At 33.2% G+C, this 21937-nt stretch overlaps 1 protein-coding gene across 3 annotated transcripts in view; it reads left to right on the forward strand.

The window, feature by feature from the left end:
* SLC38A6 (solute carrier family 38 member 6) overlaps positions 1 to 21937 on the forward strand; it is a 63609-nt gene that overhangs the window by 30075 nt on the left and 11597 nt on the right. For 2 of the 3 annotated variants that reach the window (XM_037740428.1, XM_037740429.1), the window contains 3 exons: positions 11476 to 11554; positions 18168 to 18250; positions 18735 to 18793. In XM_037740428.1, the coding sequence (XP_037596356.1) occupies positions 11476 to 11554; positions 18168 to 18250; positions 18735 to 18793 (221 nt within the window). The remainder of the gene's footprint in view (positions 1 to 11475; positions 11555 to 18167; positions 18251 to 18734; positions 18794 to 21937) is intronic. The other variant, XM_017533937.2, reaches the window with a different exon arrangement.

A 21937-nucleotide genomic window follows, 5' to 3' on the forward strand; every position in this document is an offset into this window, starting at 1 on the left:
GATCCACCCGCCTCGGCCTCCCAAAGTGCTGGGATTACAGGCTTGAGCCACCGCGCCCGGCCAAATTCTATCTTTAATAGGTTTCTTGGTTAAGGAAAAATTAACATTCCATCAATAAGTTGTGCTGCCATTGTTTTGGAATCTTGAATATTCATATATTAATTCTTTGAATTTTCATGAAAACATGAATTAAAAGAATGCTTTCTTGCATGTCATACCACATAATTTTCTCCTAACACACACTACTTCACACTTCACAGTAGAAGTCAAGAAAACAAGTCTCTTCATTTATGAATTTATTATAGTGTCATTGATTTTAAGATCTATTTTAGGATAATTTATTTTATTTAGCAAATAAGTATTACTTAACTGTGCACTGATAATTTTTCTGAATATGATGTATATTTTTGTAGTTTGAATCCCTCTTTATCCTCTGTGTATAGGTTCTATCACATTTTGTGACCCTTGCACAATGCCCACTGTTGCATTCTTCGTCTCTTTCACCTTGATTCCTTCCTTGTTCTCTGATCTTGTTTGTAACTGTTATTGGAGATGACTATACTGTTGCAGTAGCTGTTACTGGATTTATTTCAGCACTTGGGGGAAGTTCAGCAATTCTTAAAGGATTACTCAGCCCTAAACAAACGGATGTACCATGGGAAAAAAATAAGTGTGCCTTTCTATCTCAGATTGATTCAATTTTGTTTCAAACATGTTTTTAGTCATGGATTTTCTGTGAATTTCTGACAGTAGATGCTTTCCTAAAAGCTACATGGTCACTTACATATACTGTGGGTTTCTCTTCCTTATCAATCAACTCTTGTTGCTCCAGGAGTACTAAACCAGGTCGCTAGCTTTTCCCTCTTCCCCTCTTACTCCTTTCTTTCTTCCTATTAATGTTCCTAGTAAATGTTATTTACTAAATGCATACTATGTGCTAAGTACTAGGGATGTAAATAAACGAAGACATTAATTTGATTTATGGAATATGGAAATATAGGAAGTAAACTGGGTCTTTGGTGAAAGACACATGAAACAAATATTGATCAAGGGCAATTCATGATCATTTTGCTTCTAAAGGCCTTCTATTTCCATTTCTTTCACTGGTTCACCACAGGAATTATATCATGAAAATTGAGAAGTACTTAAATGTTAAAAAGAATAAGAGAGTTAAGAAACATTCAGATGTGATTTACTTACCCTGAAAATAATAGATATTTTATATATATATCGCCCATGTTGGAGTTCAGTGGTAAGATCTTGACTTGCTGCAACCTCCACCTCCCAGGTTTAAATGATTTTCAAGCATCAACTACCTGAGTAGCTGGGACTTACAGGCATGCAACCCCACACCTAGCTAATTTTTTGTATTTTAGTAGAGGCTGGCCATGTTGCCCAGGCTGGCCTCAAACTCCTGAGCTTAGGCAGTCCTCCTGCCTTGGCCTCCCAAAGTGCTAGGATTGCAGGTTTGAGCCTCCATACCCAGCCTATTTCAATATATTTTTAACCTATTTTTACATAAATAAGATCAACTCTCCCCAATACTTTGAATTTTAAAATGTTTATAGAATTCCAAACTAGAAATTATTCTGTGGTCTCTTTTAAAAATCATTTATATAGTATATTCAGTTGCCTCTTTGAGGCAAAATCTTAGGCTTTTAAGCAGAACTTTAAAAACTATCCCATTCATCCAACAAATATTACTTACTGAGTTCCTCTCAGAAACTAGGAAAAGTTAAGAAAACAAATAAATGAAAACATATAGTGTCTGTCCCCAAGGAGTTAAAAAATCCTCAACATTTAATCTTTTCACAATTTTCAAACATTTACTATATCATAGCAGAAGGAATAAAGGCCAAGTGAGCAAGGTTTAAATTCAGGCTTCATTATGGGATAAATGTGAGCAAGCTGCTTATTCCCATTGCACACCGATCTCCTCTCTGTAAAATGAAGATAATATCTATATTGAAGAGTTGTTTTAATTAAAGTATCTCTTAGAGTGCTTGACCTAAATAGAATCTATTACATTATTTTTCAGTTTTAAATGACCACTGCAAAACTCAGATAATTTATACTAACAATAAACATTCTATCTTTATAAAAAATGTTGTCTGAACTACATTATTTGCAGACAGGTACTTATATGTAAAATTCAGTCTGGTTTACACTTAATATAATCTTTTAAATATCCAGTGTTTTTCCGATTAATAAAATAATAAAAATCCATTTTAATGAAGTAACATTTAATAAGTCATATTATCATGTCATTTTGTTATTGACTTAATATAATGAAACAGTATATATACTTATTTACTATAATGATACAGTGTATTAAATATTCTCCCAAATAAGTATGTTGTTTATTCAGAAGAATACATGGACTAGAGGTTCCACAGATTCTGTATATATCAATCAAGAAACTACTTTTTAAGGCTAGGGTTCCTAGACCTAAGAGGCTGCTCTGAGGGGTACTCCTAAGAACTGAGGTTACCTTTTTCTTAGTGACAAAGAATAGCATCCATGAATGCTTTTAGGGCAATAGTTATTGGTTTGTTAAAAATACCTAAGAAAAGGACAAATCATCTTTTGAACCTAGTATAACCCTCTCATTGAACTTTCCTGTATTAAAATATGTTAATATGCTAAAATAATTAATGTGCCTCCCAATATGCCTAATGTGAATTCAAATTTTGGGGTAAGAAGGGACCCTAAGCTCCCTGCTTCACACTCTACCACCAACACTTTAACAAAGAGGGAACTGAAGCCAAGAGAGTGAGTGAGGGATTTCCGCAAGACACATGGCTACCCAATGGCAGGGACTGGAGTAGACAGAATTCAAGGTACCTGACTTTCAATCCAGTGTTCTGCTCACAAGAGGAAGCTTCCAATTCTATTATAATAAAGAAATGATTTATTTACATCTGGCTAAGAAAAAAAGACTGAAAAACTCTGAAAATGTGTATTCAGTTATTACTGATTGGGCAGTTAATACGCTTTTAACCAATGTGAAGAAAATCATGAGGACATCATTCTAAAAACTAAGTAAACATTACCAGCTTTTCTGAATTTAAGGGACATTAAAAACTGTAGTAACTGCTCTAAATTACCTTTTTAAAAAACTTCTAAAATAAGCAAGCAAACCAACAAACTTAAGAGTTGGGAAAACTCATGGTTTATCCACCACCAAAACAAGAATCCTGTATAGAATTCTGGCAATTGACCAAACAGCTCTGTTTGAATGCTTTCAGGGATAAGGAGCATTTTCAAAGGGTTGTAGGCCATCCGCATTATCACACGGCTTAGTTACTGGGTACTCCAAATGAGAAAACCCAAATCAGCTTCTCTGTAGATTTCTTTATATTATATTTCTTTATATTATATTTCTTTATATTATATTTATAATATATTATATTATATTATATTTCTTTATATTTCTTTATATTATAAAGAAATCTGTAGATTTCTTTATATTAGCAGCAGTTCTGCGCTCTGGTTCTGGCTCTAATTCAAGTATATTGTAAATACTTGAATTAGTCCAGTCTTTGTGTGTGTGTGTGTGTGTGTGTGTGTGTGTGTGTGTGTTCAGTCTTTCAAATATTTGAAGCTAGTGGCCAGTCTAGCATTCCCCTTTTCTTGATAAATGTATCTAGAATATTGAAAGTACTTAGAAATAGATCATACAAATTACTTTAGCTCTATTCTGCTCGGGAAAAGTTTATCAATTCCCAGGTATAATGCTAGGTGCTGGGAGTACAAAGAGAAATAAGGCATAATCCTTGAACTAAAGGAACTTAGCAATCTAACAATCTGGGGTGCAGGAGCATATATAGAGAACTTAACAATCTGGGGTACAGGAGCATATAGAGAGAGAACTTAAATCTAGTAACAGCGAGTGCTATATTATAGTCATCTCCAGTAACAGTTCTAAACAAGATTACAGAACAGGGAAGGAATCAAGGTAAAAGAGACATAGAATACAACAATGGGCATTATGCCAGAGTCACAAATTTGGATCTAAATTGCTGAACTAAACAGTCTTCATAAACTGTTAAACAACAGTTCAGTCTAACTTAAACAAAACATGTCTTTTTTTCTCCCCTAAGATTAATCAGGCACCAAATATTAGTCACAAGGCTCTAGTGTGGGCTAACAAATTGATTGGAAAAATCTGTCTTCAAACAAAATCTCGAAATTTTATAATGGAAAAAAATGCAGCACACTAAATTTAACACTCTTACTCTAAGGTTATGGAAATCCTTCCTTTGGAAAATTAAGAACCATATAGTAAATTACTACTTAAAACCAATTCCTGATATCCTCCTAATACTAATGAATAAGAGGCTCGAAATTGGCTGGAGCCAGAGGTAACGCTCTGCTGCCATTTCCTCAGGTGCTAGAATAGCATTTGCTGAGAGCCACTGCTGCTGGGACCCAAAGTCCAGAAAAGAGGTGTCTAGAAGTTTTAATATTTGATGCTCTTATAGGTGAGACAATTCAGACTTAGAGAGTTTGAATCTGGTGGCCTAAATAAGGATAAAGGATTAAGAACAGTAGAAAATAAGAGATTACATTTTTCTAGGGTTATGGGGAGCATTTTTCCCCATATATTTTAATTTTCATTTATGTATGTGTTCTGTACTATTTGAGTATAGATAGAACTTTAGTGGCATTTAGATATTTTGGGGGACCACCAGATTAAGACACATTGAATAGAATAAACCAGATAGTATTCCTGACTAAAAATGGTGGTGGGAAAACTGGCTAGCCATATGCAGAAAACTGAAACTAGTCCTCTTCCTTACACCTTATACAAAAATTAACTCAAGATGGATTAAAGACTTAAACGTAAGACCTAAAGTCATAAAAACCCTAGAAGAAAACCTAGGCAATACCATTCAGGACATAGGCATGGGCAAAGACTTCATGACCAAAGCACCAAAAGCAATGGCAACAAAAGCCAAAATTGACCAATGGGATCTGATACTAAAGAGCTTCTGCATAGCAAAAGATACTATCATCAGAGTGAATAGGCAACCTGTAGAATGGGAGAGAATTTTTGCAATCTATCCTTCTGACAAAGGGCTAATATCCAGAATCTCCAAAGAACTTAAACAGATTTACAAGAAAAAAAAACCCATCAAAAAGTGGGTGAAGTATCATATCAGCACTTTTCAAAAGAAGACGTTTATACAGCCAACAAACATAGGAAAAAATATTCATCATCACTAGTCATTAGAGAAATGCAAATCAAAACCACAGTGAGATACCATCTCATGCCAGTTAGAATGGCAATCAAAAAGTCAGGAAACAATAGATGCTGGGGAGAATGTGGAGAAATAGAAACGCTTTTGCACTGTTGGTGGGAGTGTAAATTTGTTCAACCATTGTGGAAGACAGTGTGATGATTCCTCAAGGATCTAGAACCAGAAATACTATTTGACCCAGCAATCCTATTACTGTGTATATACCCAAAGGTTTATAAATCATCCTACTATTAAGACACATGCACACGTATGTTTATTGCAGCACTGTTCACAACAGCAAAGGCTTGGAACCAACCCAGATGCTCATCAGTGATAAACTAGATAAAGAAAATGGGGCTCATGTATACCATGGAATACTATGCAGCCATAAGAAAGGATGGGTTCGTGTCCTTTGCAGGGACATGGATGAAGCTGGAAACCGTCATTCTCAGCAAACTAACACAAGAACAGAAAACAAAAGACCACATGTTCTCACTCATAAGTGGGAGTTGAACAATGAGAGCACATGGACACAAGGAGGGGAACATCACACACCAGGGCCTGTCAGGGGATGGGGGCCTAGGAGAGGGATAGTATTAGGAGAAATACCTAATGCAGATGATAGGTTGATGGGTGCAGCAAACCACCATAGCACATGTATATCTATGTAACAAACCTGCACCTTCTGCACATGTATCCCAGAACTTTAATTTAAAAAAATAAAAAAAAAAGAAGTATAGGTGGTTTTCACATAGTTCCTGTAACAGTGTTGTATTATGTGATTCTTTTCCTAAAAACTAAGGTTAAGTAATTTTCACATTCAACTCCTGAAGTAAACCATTCAATAGGCTAGAATATCACTAGAAATCAAACAGTAAATCCCAATCATCTTCTTAATGAAGCCAGAGAAAGTCCTATTAACTCTTACAAGCACCTCATAATGGTGAAGTCAATTTATGTTATTTCTGGTTTCATATCTTGCCCAATTCAAAATGTGGAAAGATTAGTAGCTCCTGGGAGTATGTTATATTGTTATTTTGCTCTTATAGATGTGAAGGATCACCATGAATGGCATATGCTTTCCTTAGTTCTTCAAAACCCCAGTTCTTTAAAGGAGATTAAAGATTTAGTCATTACTACAAAGGAAAACCATAAGCATTAGTAGTCTTACTGAAACCTCCTGAAATTGCTAGAATGACCCAGATGTTTCAGTTTGGCACAGAATCCACAAACCTCACTCTTGCAGCCTTTATTAACACCTCAGTTTGGTAACCTATGGACTCAGGTAACCTCATTTCTAAATCTCATAAAGAGAAAGATACAAATAAGATAATTTTCAGTTGAGATCTATAACAATCTCAAATCCTCAGTATTTGAAAAATTCACAATATATTATTAAATGCTAGAAACGATTTGGATTTACTTTCTTCCTGTATATTCATTCATGCATTTTATTTATTTACTTTTGGTGGGGTGGTAAAGTGCTAAGAGTGTTTCAGAAGTCCAATTTCATATTGTCTCTTGGGAAACTAGGACTGGGTGTGCAGATACACTGCCATCTGCTGGTCAGTTTATCTCTAATGAAACTATAGCTTTCTTGAGAGCAGTATTGTCTACAAGTTCTAGAAAGCACTGCCTTAGAATAGGAGAGGTACAGGAAATTTGGAGAGTCTTTTTCACAAGTACTTCATTTGACAACATTTACTGGTAATGTATCATGTTTTGAGGTTTTGAAAATAATATTTTAGTAATTTCTATTGAAAATTATAAAATTTTCAGAACAGTAGGTATTTTGGTCATTTTTAGTTCAAATTTAAGATCTTGATAAATGATAATAATGGAACCACCAAATTAATAAGACACATTAAATAGAATAAGAAAGTTAGTATCCATGTCTAAAAACATGTTTGAAATAAAACTGAATCTCTCTGAGACAGAAGAGCAAACTTATTTTTTTCCCATGGTACATCCATTTGTTTAGGGCTGAGTAATCCTTTAAGAATTGCTGAACTTCCCCCAAGTGCTAAAAACCTAATTCTTTTTTAAAAATAGCTCTAAGTAATCCTATCCTCATACATGTATTTTAAGTGTTTATCAAAAAAGATATTTATCTTCATAAACTGTAGTGATTTTTTTAGGCCCAAACTGAAATTAAGGATTTTTTTTTTTAAGTTTATATGCTTAATAACAATTTGAGAAACATTTTCAGAGTTCTGGGAAAAATAGTCCATAAGAATACACAATTTGGAAGCACAGGGACTGATTTTTACTTTTTAGATTTCAGTGAAGTGTTAATACTTCAAATATGTGAGAATAGGAAACTTTCTCTTCAAAAGTATAACCGTAGCTGTAAATGCAGTACAGTCATAGCAGCAGATGCAATAAAATCTCATTGTGAAACTCCATGAATTTTGAACTCAACTTCACCAAACCAGCTACAAAACTGAAATGGAATACATTGAAAATATATCTCAAGATGAAATGAAAATTCTAAGTGTTACTAAAGCTTCTGACTAATGTTCTGTGTGATAGAGATTCTTTTCCTTTGAAGTCAGCTGTTAATCTCAGCATTCGGAAGTAGTTTGTTTAAATACTGATTAAAAAAAGAAAAATAATTCTGGTAGACTTTCCTTATTTGTCTTTGTTTTGGTTGTTTACTCTTTCGTTTTGCTCCTGTTTCTCCTAGGAAACTAGTTAATAGAACGAGTTTCTCAACCCAGACTAGCTGTTTCCACCATCACTAGCTTGGGCAAGTTACTTCTTTGTGCCTCCATATATTCTGTGAAATAAGTAATGTCTACCTCACAGGTTTGTGTAATGATTAAGTGAGGAAATAACTTGTGTAGAATACTACCACAAGCATACAGTAGGCATCTAAAAAACAAAGATGTTAGCTGTTTTCATAGATCTCCTCCCAGAGCTCCTTCCCCATTTCTCTGTTTCTAACATCTCTCCTCTCAACGTCCCAGGCCCAACTCATGTGTTTCTCTTTATGGTTATATCAACCAGTATTAACACCTTGCAACAGCTTGCTATTACCTAATCAGATTTTACCCCATTTTAGTCATTTTTTAATATAACTGTTGATTTTCCATGTTGCTTTTAAAGAATGCTTTCAGCTTGTGTGTTTTAAGTTGGCAGATGTTTTATTTTCTTCCCAGAGAAGTTTCTGTTTGTTTGTTTGTTTTTTAGAGATGAGGTTTTACCATATTGGTCAGGCCGGTCTCGAACTCCTGACCTCAGGTGGTCCACCTGCCTAGGCCTCCCAAAGTGCTGGGTTTACAAATGTGAGCCACTGTGCCCAGCTGAAATTTCTGTTAAATGAGTTCTATTAGTTGTATTTAAAAATAAATAGAAAAGAATACCTATTTAGTTAATGTGGCAAAACTAAGCAATTTATAGTGGCCGAATACCTGTCGTCAAGTTATATCTTCTAGCACTGATTTTGAGATTAGTGGTTTGGGGGCCACTTAACTATATGCCTGGTTCTTGTGGATGACCCAGTTGCAGCATGGTGTGTCTTGTTTTAGGTATCTGTACTGTGTTGATGTTACCCAAAGTTATTTACAAATTTTTGCTTATGACTGGTCCGTAAGATAAGTGCTTAAACACTTTCTTATGCCATTTATTGAAGACATGAGACAAAAAGTGTGGCAGCCAGCTATTTGATCTAGTAAACCTTTTAGTTAAAACAAAGGCTGTCAATTGTATATCTTTTTGTCCTGTCAATAGTATATCTTTATCTTTTTGTTTCTTCTCTGTATTATATATAATATGATATGTTAAAGGGCTAGGTCTTACATGAAAGTTTACTTGTGATTAAGAAAATCATTTTCACAGTGAATAGAATGGTGGTGTTCTTTGTTTTACTGGCTTAATCTGTGTGGGATTTCCCCCATAGTAGGTTCTGTGGTTGTGTAGCTCTTAAAATATATACTAACATGCTCTAGAAAAGAAGCAGTGTTTTTCATGTTTTATTATATTTGTATCTTGTATGTGAGGTCTTCTTTGAGAGAGAAACACATGTTTGGTGAGTTCATATTTCTTAAAATATACATGATTCTTCAGACTGGAATCTAATGAAATAGTACTCCCATTTGAAAACCAAAGAGTTAAGGCAAAACAGAGGATAAAAGTGATCAAATGATTAGCCAGGGGCTAACAGAAATTCTGGAAGGAATGACAGATATTATTGTTAGGAAGAAATAGGATCTCATATTCACTGACGCTTTCTACAGCTACAGGTCCAAAAGAAATATTAGAAAATTACTGAAAGAGATGAATGTCTGAAACTTTAGAAATGCATGTGGTGTTGGATTAATCCAAACAAGAAAGAAAGATGGGCAGATAATAAATTACATTATATAGGAAAGTGGTTTTCAAGGTATTTTCTCTCTCTCTCTCTCTCTCTCTCTCTCTCTCTCTCTTTCTCACACTCTCCCCCTCCCTCCCTCCCTCTCTCCCTCCCTTCCTCCCTCTCTCCTCTCTCTCTCTCTCTTTCTCTCTTTCTCAATATATTTAAGTACGTCTAGGCCAGTTTCAGAAAATTCAATTCATGATTTTCATCATTGCTGCCTATGTGTGGAGTTCTTTGGAATCAGTAAAATAATATAAAAACTCCAAATTCTTGCGTGGAGGAGGTTAATCTAAACCTTCCTTCTGTTCTGTGCCAAATTGATAGCATTTCTCCTTATGAGAATATGGACAGTACAGAACACATTTTCACATGCAATCAGTTGTAATACCCCATAACTAAAAGAGTTTGCAGAAATGTCTCAGTGGGTTTTATTCAACAGCTATACTTCTGCTAGGGAAAAGAAATCATCGTAAACTGAAAAAATATGTGTATGTATATTTTCATCACAGAGAAGTGATTATTTAACTGTTCTAAATTTTACTTTGCCATAAATACATGTCATTTTACTAAAAAACAAATGAGAGCATGTGTATGTTTGTGTATATAGTATTCTCTATCTCCATACAAATGTACACACAAACTAGTATGTATCCTTTTTTTCTTCCTGAAGTTAAATGGTTGCATAATGCTATAATCATGAAGTTCAGCTCCTTTCAAATAATGTTGATTGAGAAATACATTCTTCTTAAACTATTTGAGCCTTTTAATTAATTTTTCCTCAGATTTTTGCCATTGAAACTTGGCATTCATTTTTGTTCTTAGTTTTTTTTGGTAAGTTTTGTGAGGAGAAAGTGAAATGTTTCCTGAAATATAAATAAGTAATAAAATTAATGTGCACAGAAAGTACACTCTTTATTCTTCATGGACATTTTCTTTTTGGCCCATACACACATACAATCTCTCGGGGGGAAAGAGAATCTTACTCTGTTAAACTAAAGTTCTGACTCCAAATCATCTGAGTTTCTATATATTTAAGTATTTAGGCTTAAACTCAAGTATTTGCATATGAATTAGTTCTGTATTCTGTAACCATATTAAAACATTTTCTAGTATTTGATGGAAGGTTTATAGAATTTGGTTTTTATATCTACATCAGAATTAGGATCATTATTAAAGTCCTGTAAAAGCTAGTTATTTCTTGGACTCTTACATTAAATGTGAGAAATAATGCTAGCTTCAGGTTATGATTGCATAATACAGATGAGCCCTGTTAATAAAATGGAATAAAAGTTGGAAGTTTTGTCTTTTTAATATGCTTAATGGTTTCCACCGAACCTTCTGTAATCTTTTTAGAGAATATGTAATTCATTATATATTCTTTTTTGTCCTATAATTGCATGTGTTCATAAAGTGGGGCTGGGCAGTAGAGAGAGGGAAAGAAAGGGTCAGAGGGAATGAGACTTCTCTGTTGTGGTGAGGCATCTTTCTCTAATAAGAAGGAACAGATAATCAAGTTACTAGCCATACCCATTAAACTTCTATGTCTATGTCAGTTGTTACTAAACTAACCTCTAATGCCTTAGATGGGGTGATAACATATAAGAGAGTTTTTGTAAAACTTCGTACAAAATTTCATTTAAAAGTAGCCTGTAATCAAGACCCTTTCTCTTACTAAATAGTTTGCCTTGGACTTGAAATGTAAACAGAAGATACTTAATGAACTTAACAATTATTCTTCTCTACAGTTACTTTATGTAAGTTAATCTTTCATACGTTGTCGTAACTCTAATGAACATCTGTGTTCCTAGGTGGATTATTCTTTAAACGGTTTAAACTCATAGAATTCTAATAGGAACACTTTTTATTCTTTTGCAGCTATGTCATCTTATCTTTTAATTATTAAAACAGAGCTTCCTGCTGCTATTGCAGAATTTTTGACTGGAGACTCTAATAGGTAAGAAAAAATATTTTACATTTTGTCCATTCATTTATTAATTCAAAAAAATATTTATTAAGCTTTAGTGGCAAGCAAAATAAATGTAGTCCTTGCCCTCAAATTCTTAAAAATTAGACAGAAGTGAAGCAGTAATAGAATAGAAACTACTCAGCCAATGTTTATTGATTACCCATATGAAAGCACTGTTCTGTGGATCACCTGAAGCACCGGATATAATCCTTGCATTCCTTGTGGGCTAAGGCAGGTCTGAGATTGAGATGCTCTTGAGGAGGAGTAAAGGATAAATTTCTGGGGATATGCAAGACTGGGGTTGGGGATGGGAGAAGGTTGAATATACTGACAGTACAGATCTTAAAGGAGGGGAGTGAATGATATTGCTGTCATTTCTCAGCAAATCGTAGTGACAAAAAATTGTGGCAGTTACAACTATACCTGTGTGAGATTCCTATAATATTGCATGGCAAAAAAATAAATTATTTTAAAGGACTTAATTGTTTCATTTCCTGTTTTTGAACAATATTATAAACAATGCTAAACCACATTGTATCTCTTTTATTCTTCATTATTTAAAAAATGCATCTTACATTTGACTCATCTCTTTATAGGGAAAAAACAAAATTAATTGTGCTTTTCTTTTCACTATGTAGAACAGGAACGTTTTAGAAAAATGAACTTGAAAAGACAGGATAAATCATTTTAATTGCCATAGAGTTATTTCACATAATTGAGTTTCAAACCACAACACAAAACCTGCCAGACTTTTAGATTTGAATATTGGGTTGTTCTGCTTCAATAATCGAACTTGTTCTGGAATGCAAGGAAAGGCTTCAAAAATTAATTTTTAGCTTTGGCGATTCAGCTTCCATTAAATAATTCTTCTTAGACAACTACAAATACATATTTGTAAGAAAAGTTTAGATCTTGATGGTTTAGAAACCATCAAGAAAATGTAGTTGAAAAGAGATAAGTAGAAGTCCTAAATAATTTTTCTTCATCAGAAGATATTGTTCCTTTGTATGATACTTTACAGGTAATGAGGTTTCCACATTCATTATCATATCTGATACTCAAAACCACCTTATCTGCAGCTTTATCTAGTCACATTGTGATTTTATGCTTAGTTTGATAAACAATTCCTATAAAAAATAGCTATGCGAAATTAATTTGTGTATTTGCTGTAAAAAATACAGAGGGCACCTTCTATTACTCAAATTATATGTGAGAAATTTATATTTTAGGGTTAAGAACTCAAGGCAATATGAGGTAGAATAAAGAGTGCTAGACTAAGAAAAAGGTGATGTGTATTCTATCCATTTCAATATTCAATAGTCTCAGGAACTTAATTTAACTTATTTTGACTATGTAACTTACTTTGAGCCTTAGGTTTTTTATGTGGTATAAAGGGGGTGCCAATATTGCCTTCTTAATAAAGTTGCTGGGATGATCAAATAAGATATCTAGACACATAGCATATGTATAAACAAGCATACGTGTACACAAACTTATAGCACAGTATAAATGTGGACAATTAAGAAATTCTAATAATTACTATATTAAAGGTAGTGTTTTCCTTTTTGCCCTGACTGCTGGGAAGCTCAGAGTCAAATGGACACATTTGAATTAATATATCTGTGTCAATTCCAATAGTTGTCACTTGTGTTTTCTTTTTTCTTGGACCTGAATTTGGTGGCTTCTATTTGAATTCTTTCATTGTAGTATGTCTGTGGGAAGTGGAGGGATTATAAATACATGTAATATTTTAGAAATAATTAAAGTAGTATGTGGCAGAATTGGTATTGAAACTTAGGTCTTCTTTCTCTAAAAGTGATATTTTTACCATAGCTTTATTTTAAATGATTAGCAAATGATTTACATTGTTGCATTGATTTTTTGTTTTTTTAAATAAAAATTAAAATGAACTTCCTTTTCACTCACATTAATAGAAAATTGATTAAAATATTATTTTTCCATGTTAGAAATAGATTTTTTAAATCATATACTTCAAAATAATGTGGTCAGTTTGCATCATCTCTGTTATGATGTTTTAAAATTGTCATTTTTTTAGCCTTATCTTGTTTTAAGTGTAATATATTTTCATTTATTTTGGCTAATTATATTAACTGATTTGAATGCTGATAAATCATTAGTCTTGAAAGCTTGATGCTATAAAATAACTAAGAAACAAATATTATGATACTTGACTTTTACTGTCTATAAAGAACAATTTTTTTCTAGATAGACTTACATAGCAGTATTTCTTCTATAAGATCAACATGATATTGATAGGTTTTTATTTTAGGGTTTGATTTACAATAAATTTTAGTTAAGATCTTTCAGATGTGCTAATTTTCTGGGTTATCTGTTAGCTTGATGTACCTTTGAAATACAAACCTTTATAAAGATATTATAAAAAAAACTGTGCATAATATTCTCATTTCAAAAATACTGTTAGAAGTCAGAAGCTATAATACTTAATACTGAACTTTCTTGATATATCTATATTTCATAGAATAACTTACATTTTTAAAATCTATGGCTGTTAAAGTTGGAAGCTCTCTGTTAACATTTAATGATCTTGTCAGGGGAATATGATTGACACAATTAAGTTGTCTTGCATTTTAGTTACATAATTGATATGGGATGTGAGTAAGATCCTAATTCAGAACATATGATACTCTTGTTCCATTCCTTTCGAGAATGAAATTAAAGCGACTTATAAATAAATCTGGTTTTCATTAAAATTTGGAAAAAAACATCTGCATGCCAAAGCATTTGCAATACAGCTAAGGATTTATACTCTATATTTCATACTTGGAACATTTTTATCATACAGGATTAAATCCACAGATCAAACAAGTTCTCTAGGAAGTATAAAGGTTTTTACTCTAATTCTTTTGGCTTAAAGAGAATGTATATTTAGATCACAGTAGGAAAATAGGAGTTCTGTTCGATAATTCTTTATTCTCCCCTTAGGAAAACATTAAAGTTAGTACATTCTTCTAAAATACTTATTTACAAAAGAAATGTATTTAATATATGCGTCTTGAGATTTCTTTTTACTAGTTTGTATTTCTCAGACAGCAGTTTTATTTTGTAAGTTTAGTAATTTCTGTTCTTTGGAAAATATCCATTCCCAAACACAATTCATTGGTCTGTGACACACACGTGAAATCTAAACTAATTATACTGTGTGTTACGGTGTTGCCTTTATTGTTAATGAATGGTAAAGAAAAGCACTGTATTTACAATTGGCTTTATTAAGATGAATTATTAAGGATAAGAAATGATTAACAATAACCAGTAGCCATGCCAAGGATACAGAAATTACATTTTACAGTAAAATTCTTTTTATATTAAGAATTTAAGGTTCAATCCTATGAAAAGGAGAATGCAAAGCATGATCTTGAAATAAATGAGGTAGTATCTGAAAGTATTTCCATTCCCACTGACACTAAGATCATCATCATCCATTTGTTGATTTTACAGACATATAAAATGAAGCTCTTGAGTCAAATGATCTCTAAGGTCTCTTCCAGCTCTAACATTCCATAACTGTGATTCTGAGTTACTGCTGGGAGGAGGTAAAGTTATCTTCAGGCCCACAGTTCAGTGCTTTGGTCAGTTGTATGACTTCTTTGGACATAAATGAACTGTGATCTGAAATAGTGTAAAGTAACTGGTGTTCAGAATTTCAAAAAGTGTTCCTTTATTCTTATGCAAGAGTAAAGAGTCCTGGTCCTGGGGATTAAATGGTCCCTTTTGTACAGCTTTAGCTTCGTGACATTTTTTTTTCTTTTAAAGAGTGAAATTGGCTTATAATAATTTTTTGTTTCATTATGGTAAGAACACTTCACATGAAATCTGCACTCTCAACAGGTTTTTAAGTTTATAATACAGTATTGTTATCTATGAGGGACAGCAAAACTAACAGATGGAATCTACTTTGGTGCTTCTTTGGGCATTTTTCCTCCTGGCACTGCAACTGTCTGGGTCTAATATTGGGTCCCAGAAGGGAAGAGATTTCAGGCATAGAGCCCTGGGCTTTTTGCCAGCTTCAGAAATTTGGTTGCCAGGTGTTCCTCAATGAAAGATCTTTTGAAGTTCCTGTTTTGATTCTTACCCAAGAGTGACTAGAAGATAAACATGTTGAGTATCATTTTTGTATTATTAATATGTGTATTCTTTTAGTACTTCCTACATACCAGGAATTGAGGAGCGTATGCAAATGCAGAGAGCAAAGCTTCCCACTAACACTACAAATACTTATGCATAGGTTATAGTTTCTAGCATCTTCATTTCCTAATGACACAAATTAGGGTGGGGAAGGGAAAAGTGTCATCATGGTGCTGTTTCTGCTGCTGCTCCTTCTCTTGTTTGGTTAAAGAGAAAGTTGCCAGCACCCAATAATAACAATTAAAGATACAATGTCGAGTACTCCCTCATAAACCAAGGTGTAAAAGAACTTCAGTGAATCATAAAGTTTATATTAGAAGCCATGGATTGAAATCCATATAAAGGAAGACCTTTGCTTAATTTAACATGGCAGTGGGAGACTGGCTATCTGGTAGAGAATGAAAAAGGATGCATTATTGCAAAGTGGGAATTTTGAGATTATCTACCAAACAATTTGAAAAAGTCCTTGTTGGTCTTTGATGCCCCAAGCTCCCATTTTTGCATAACTTTTACTGTGTTGCTATTGTGCATGTGTATGTATGTATTTTCACACTTCAATGTAAAAATCTGACAGCTACGTTAAAGAAAATTTAGAAAAGAAAGCAAAGAAAAATCATGCATAACATCTGTAACCTAGTCACTGTCCTTTTAATTCTTTTTAATTTTTCCAAAAAGCTTTGAAAAATATAGTAAATAATCATATTTATATCATCATTTTCTCTTTTATTCTATTGTGTTTTTTCTTAAAGCCATGTAACATTCCATTGAGTATGCAGTTCTAAATATTTTCAAATGTTGGGTATATAGAACATATAGAGTTTTCCTTTAGCTTCTTAATATTACAATAATGTATCCAGCAGCTTCATGTACATAGAATTTTCTCTATTTTCTTAGAGCAGATTGCCACTACACTTTTATTGCCCCTGCAACATATAATCATTGTTTTTCCAAGAGGTAGTACTAATTGGCAACATCACTAGCAATATATATATATATATATAAAGTCCAGTTGTGTCACATCCTTGAATATTTTTGTTTGCTAATTTTGCTAGATTAATAGCAGCAATCTCATTTTTTTTAATTAGCACTGGTGATTGAATTTTCTTCTTGTGTATTTACTAGTTGTATTTCTTTTCTTTCATGTATTGTTTCTCTTTTACATACAAATCTATTAAGGTCTTGGGGAATTTAACTTTTGAAAATGTCTCCATATTTATCTCACATTGAAAAATTGAAACCATATATATGCAAACAAGGAGGAAATAAAAATTGCTTATATTGCTATCACATAAAAATACCTACTTTTTGATACTTTAAATATATCCTTCTGGCTTTATATGTGTATCCAGTTTTATTTTTTTTAATGAACAAATACAGAATCACTGTTAGCCTACCTTTTTCTCATTCTGTATTCTAGTGCCTTTATATGAAAATTTTAATATTTTACAATTGGTAATTCATACCCTTTCCTGAAATTTGGAAAAATGTATATAGAAAACTATAAAGAAGAAAAGTGACCCATTATTTTACCACCCAGAGATAATGACTATCAATATATTTTAGTTCCTTTCCATTTTAAATGCATCTATGTTTTTCCTTAAAATTATCATGCTATAGACACACATATGATGTTTACTGAATATTCAGTATGTTGTTATTTCAAAATTATCATGGTCTTGGATGTTTGTTTTTAATTTTTATAATTTTAACGGTTTTCAGTAAACAACTTTTTATAAAAGTCTTTGTTCTTTGGGAACAGAAAACCAAACACCGTATGTTCTCACCTGTAAGTGGGAGTTGAACAATGAGAACACATGGACAGTGGGAGGGGAACATCACACACCAGGGCCTGTTGGGGTCTGGGGGCAAGGGGAAGGAGAGCATTAGGACAAATACCTAATATATGTGGGGCTTAAAACCTAGATCACGGGTTGATAGGTGTGGCAAACCAACATGGCAGATGTGTACCTACCTACGTAACAACCTGTACGTTCTGTACATGTACCCCAGAACTTAAAATAAAATTTTTAAAACTCTTTATTCTTATTGTTTATTTTTAATAATCTTTTATAAGTGTTAAAATACATAATTGTTTGAAAATTCTTTATGTCTATTGCCAAATTGCTTTCCAGATAGGTAATTTATATAGTTTGCATTTTCACCAGCTTTTTGCATACCTCATCAGTCCTCACTAGTGTTAACTATTATTTTATTTTTAAATATTTATTAAGTTGGTAGTTGGAAATGGCATCTCTTTGTTTTTATACATTTCTAAATGTAAATTCATTAATAAGAATAATAGGATCCCACAAGAACATTTTAATGAAAGGAAGTGGACTTTTCCTAATGGCTGGTTGTAGTGGTTATTTGAATGTGTGTGTGTGTGTGTGTACAAACACTGGAGTCCCATGACTAAAATAGAACTTTTTTCTAATAGATATTGGTATCTTGATGGACAAACACTACTAATAATCGTATGTGTTGGCATTGTGTTCCCTCTTGCACTTCTTCCCAAAATAGGTAAGTCTTTATAGAAGAGCACATGATTTGTTTAGGAAAAGGAAAGAAGCGGGGGAGGGAAAGAGAGAAATATTAAGGGGCTTTAAAATTTCACAGTACCACATTTTTGGCAGAAGGATGGTGGTTGTGAATAATTTTAAACTTGGTCTTATTTTGGGTTGTTCAGCCTTCAGGCCTGCCTAGTTAACCTATTACTTGGTTTGCAGTAGTATTTTGTCTGCCCCACTAAAATAAAATCTTTACAGCGGAACATTAAAGAGCAGCCTTTCCTTACAGTGTACCATTAGTGGTAAGCCAGTTCCAATTCTGCTGTACAGAGCTGCATAAATGATCTGTGACAGATAGTTGGAATGTTGTTATTCTGAGCCCTAAGCCCCAGATACCAAGCACTGTAATAGGAAACATGCCCAAGATGTATAGCTTTAGTTGTACGTTAAGATCACTTTCCTTATAAATTGCTTTTTATTTTACTGTTATTTTACAGGCTTCCTTGGCTACACAAGTAGTTTATCATTTTTTTTTATGTTGTTCTTTGCTCTTGTGGTAAGTTTAAAATATAATGCACCGCTTATCTCCTCACTAAAATTGGACTCATTGTGTTAATGTCTTTTTTACTTTTAGCTGTTTTGTGTTGGGAAGGGTGTCTCATTTTATTTCATTGTGTTATTAAAAGCACTTTTGTTCCATAAAATTATTTCCTTCATTGTATCTATTTTGAAGAGGCTTAACTTAGCTAGCACAGCATTTCAAATTCAGTATTTCTTGTGGTTAACTAGCGAGAAGAGCATGCCAATTCTGTTAAAATCTTAGATGGAGTGTAATTCTTTGTGTAGGTGTATAAACTTATTTCTGTACAATATTGTATGAAGAATCAGTCTGGCTCTAGTCTGTAAAATCTATTTGATACTAGTCATCTTAATTTTGAAACTTTTTTCCATTAATGAAAAACACAGCTTCTGGGACTACATTGAAGAGATCTAGTAAGAACTGAGTTGCCTATATTCCTGTTTTGTCTGGTCTATTCAGCATAGATAAATTCTCATAAAAACACTACTACAAATAAATATTTATCTTCACATGTGGTCTATATTTCCTATTTTTTAATGAGCTCATTTTTATTATAATGTATAAAAAGTCAGATGGTAAATTTAACTTACTTTGATATTTTTAAATACTTTAATATAAAGATAAAAGAGAATTTAAATTTATTTCCTTCTAATTCTTCTAAAACATCTTAACATTCTAAAGATAGTAGCATTGTGTTAAATTTTTAAGTCCTTTTTCTTTGTTTAGCAGTTTATTCCATAATCAGTATCTAAATGTCAAACCTTAAGTAGAATTAAGCATTTTTAACTTTCCAAGAATACGCATGTCCAGATGGGTTTTTCATAGGCTTGATTCAACTCTTTCTTGTTACTGAGAATGCATGAAAGAAAATAGCCATGTGTAAGAACAGGAGAGCACATCAGTAGTTAAGCCATATTATAGAGCCAGATTTTAAAGCTGTCAAAACAACCTACGGTGCATTTAACTTAGGCTAAGCTATCTTCTGAGACAGAGGGATAAAATAACTTTAAATTATTTAAACAAAGTGGAAGTGACCCTGATTTTAGTGTATGTAAGCATTTATCCTCTATTGAATGCTCTTAAAACTAAAAACATTTAACAGTGTTTGCATTTAATCATTTGTTCAATTTAACAACATTAAAATCATTCCTCCTCTTCTCTCCCCACTTGTCTGACTTATATCTTACAAATAAGTGAATTGAACATACACTTTGTAGGCTCCATATTGAAGAGAAAAAAACTAAATATTTTCATCATAATTTGATTGTCGAGAAGCATGGTTAGAAGTGGTCTACATATGCAAATGAATGTATGGATATTAAAGAGGATCAGTGTAGATAACATATTGAATTTTTCTCTCAAAGATAATTGGCAATGCAATCATTGCATAGGTAGGAGTAATTTGGTTTTCATAGCCAATAGCTTAATGCAGGTGAAATGTATTGATATGATATGTCTACTGTAGTTTTGTTTCTGTCATGGCATATACTCTTTAATAAAATGCAGATTTCTACTGTAGCAGTCATGTGGAAATGATACCCATATTCTACATTTATTGTAATGCCTTAAAAACCATCTACTCAGATTTTTACCTGTGAGCACAGTTTAAATTTAATCTAAAATGGGGCAATGAAGGACACTCTGTACACTTTTTTTTAATGCTCTTTTTAATTGGCATGTTTATTTTATTTTATTATAATTTTATTTTTTGAAACAGAGTTTCACTTTGTCACCCGGCCTGGAGTGCAGGGGCGCAATCTCAGTTCACTGCAACCTCCACCTCCCCTGTTCAAGCAATTCTCCTGACTCAGCCTCCCAAGTAGCAGGGATTACAGGTGCCAGCTAATGTTTTTGTTTGGTTTTGTATTTTTAGTAGAGATGGGTTTCACCATGTTGGCCAGGCAGGTCTCAAACTCCTGACCTCAAGTGATCTACCCACCTTGGCCTCCCAGAGTGCTGAGCCACTGCGCCCAGCCACCATATTTATTTTAGATTCTCTGAGTGTTAGGTTTTGAAACACATAGTGGTTAGGAAAAGGAAATGTATATATATTAACCCAGAATTTTGGAAGAATATCAATTTTTTATTTATTATTTTTGTTAATGTGTTTGTAATTATTTATAATATTTATATCACATTTTAAAAAAATCAGTTTCGAAATGATTATTTCCTTATACTCTTTGAAAAATAAATATAAATTAAAATCTGTATTTTATCTGTTCTCCCAGATCTATATTTTCATTTAAAAAATTTAACCTAAATTTTTGCCCCCTCTTAAATACTTTACAATTTTAAAAATATTTTATCAATGTCTCAGAATGATAGCAAAAAGATGGATTTATCTTTTTTGGAGAATTTACTTCTTCTGGTCCATTTTAGAACACAGATTGCCATTCTTTCTTAAAGTTCTATCTTAAGTACAGATTAGTATTCTAAGCAACACTGTAGTAAGTTAGTAATCCAATTAGACAACTTTTTTAAGAGACAGTCTTACTCTCTCCAGTCACCCAGACTGGAGTGCAGTGGCATGATCATAGCTCACTGCAGTGTCAGACTCCTGTACCTAAGTGATTCTCCTGCCTCAGCTTCCTGAGCAGCTAAAACTATAGCCACATGCCACCACACCTCGCTAATTTTAAAAAATATGTTTGTAGAGACAGAGTCTCATTATGTTGCCCAGGCTAGTCTTGAACTCCTGTATCCAAGTGATCCTCCCACACTGGTCTCCCAAAGTGCTTGGGATTTATAGGCGTGAGCCACTGCGCTGGCCCGAAATAGAGAATTATTTAAATGGATTTTAGTCAGAAGCTGTCCTTCTACTCAACACTACATTAGGCATTATAGGATGTAGGAATTTAACCTGGACACTAGTGTTAAGGATCTGTCAGTCTAGTACAGGAGATAAGATTGATTTCTTAGCCAGGAGTGGTTGCACGTTCCTATAATCCCACCTACTCGGGAGGCTGACGCAGGAGAATCACTTGAACCCGGAAGGCAGAGGTTGCGGTGGGCCGAAATTAAGCCATTGCATTCCAGTTTGGGCAATAGGGTAAGACTCTGTCTCAAAAAAAAGAGATTAATTTTTTTTCAAACATGGAGACCAATGTGTGCAATATAATT

This window comes from Cebus imitator, unplaced genomic scaffold (assembly GCF_001604975.1).
Source record: "Cebus imitator isolate Cc_AM_T3 unplaced genomic scaffold, Cebus_imitator-1.0 Scaffold83, whole genome shotgun sequence".
Lineage (NCBI taxonomy): Eukaryota > Metazoa > Chordata > Mammalia > Primates > Cebidae > Cebus > Cebus imitator.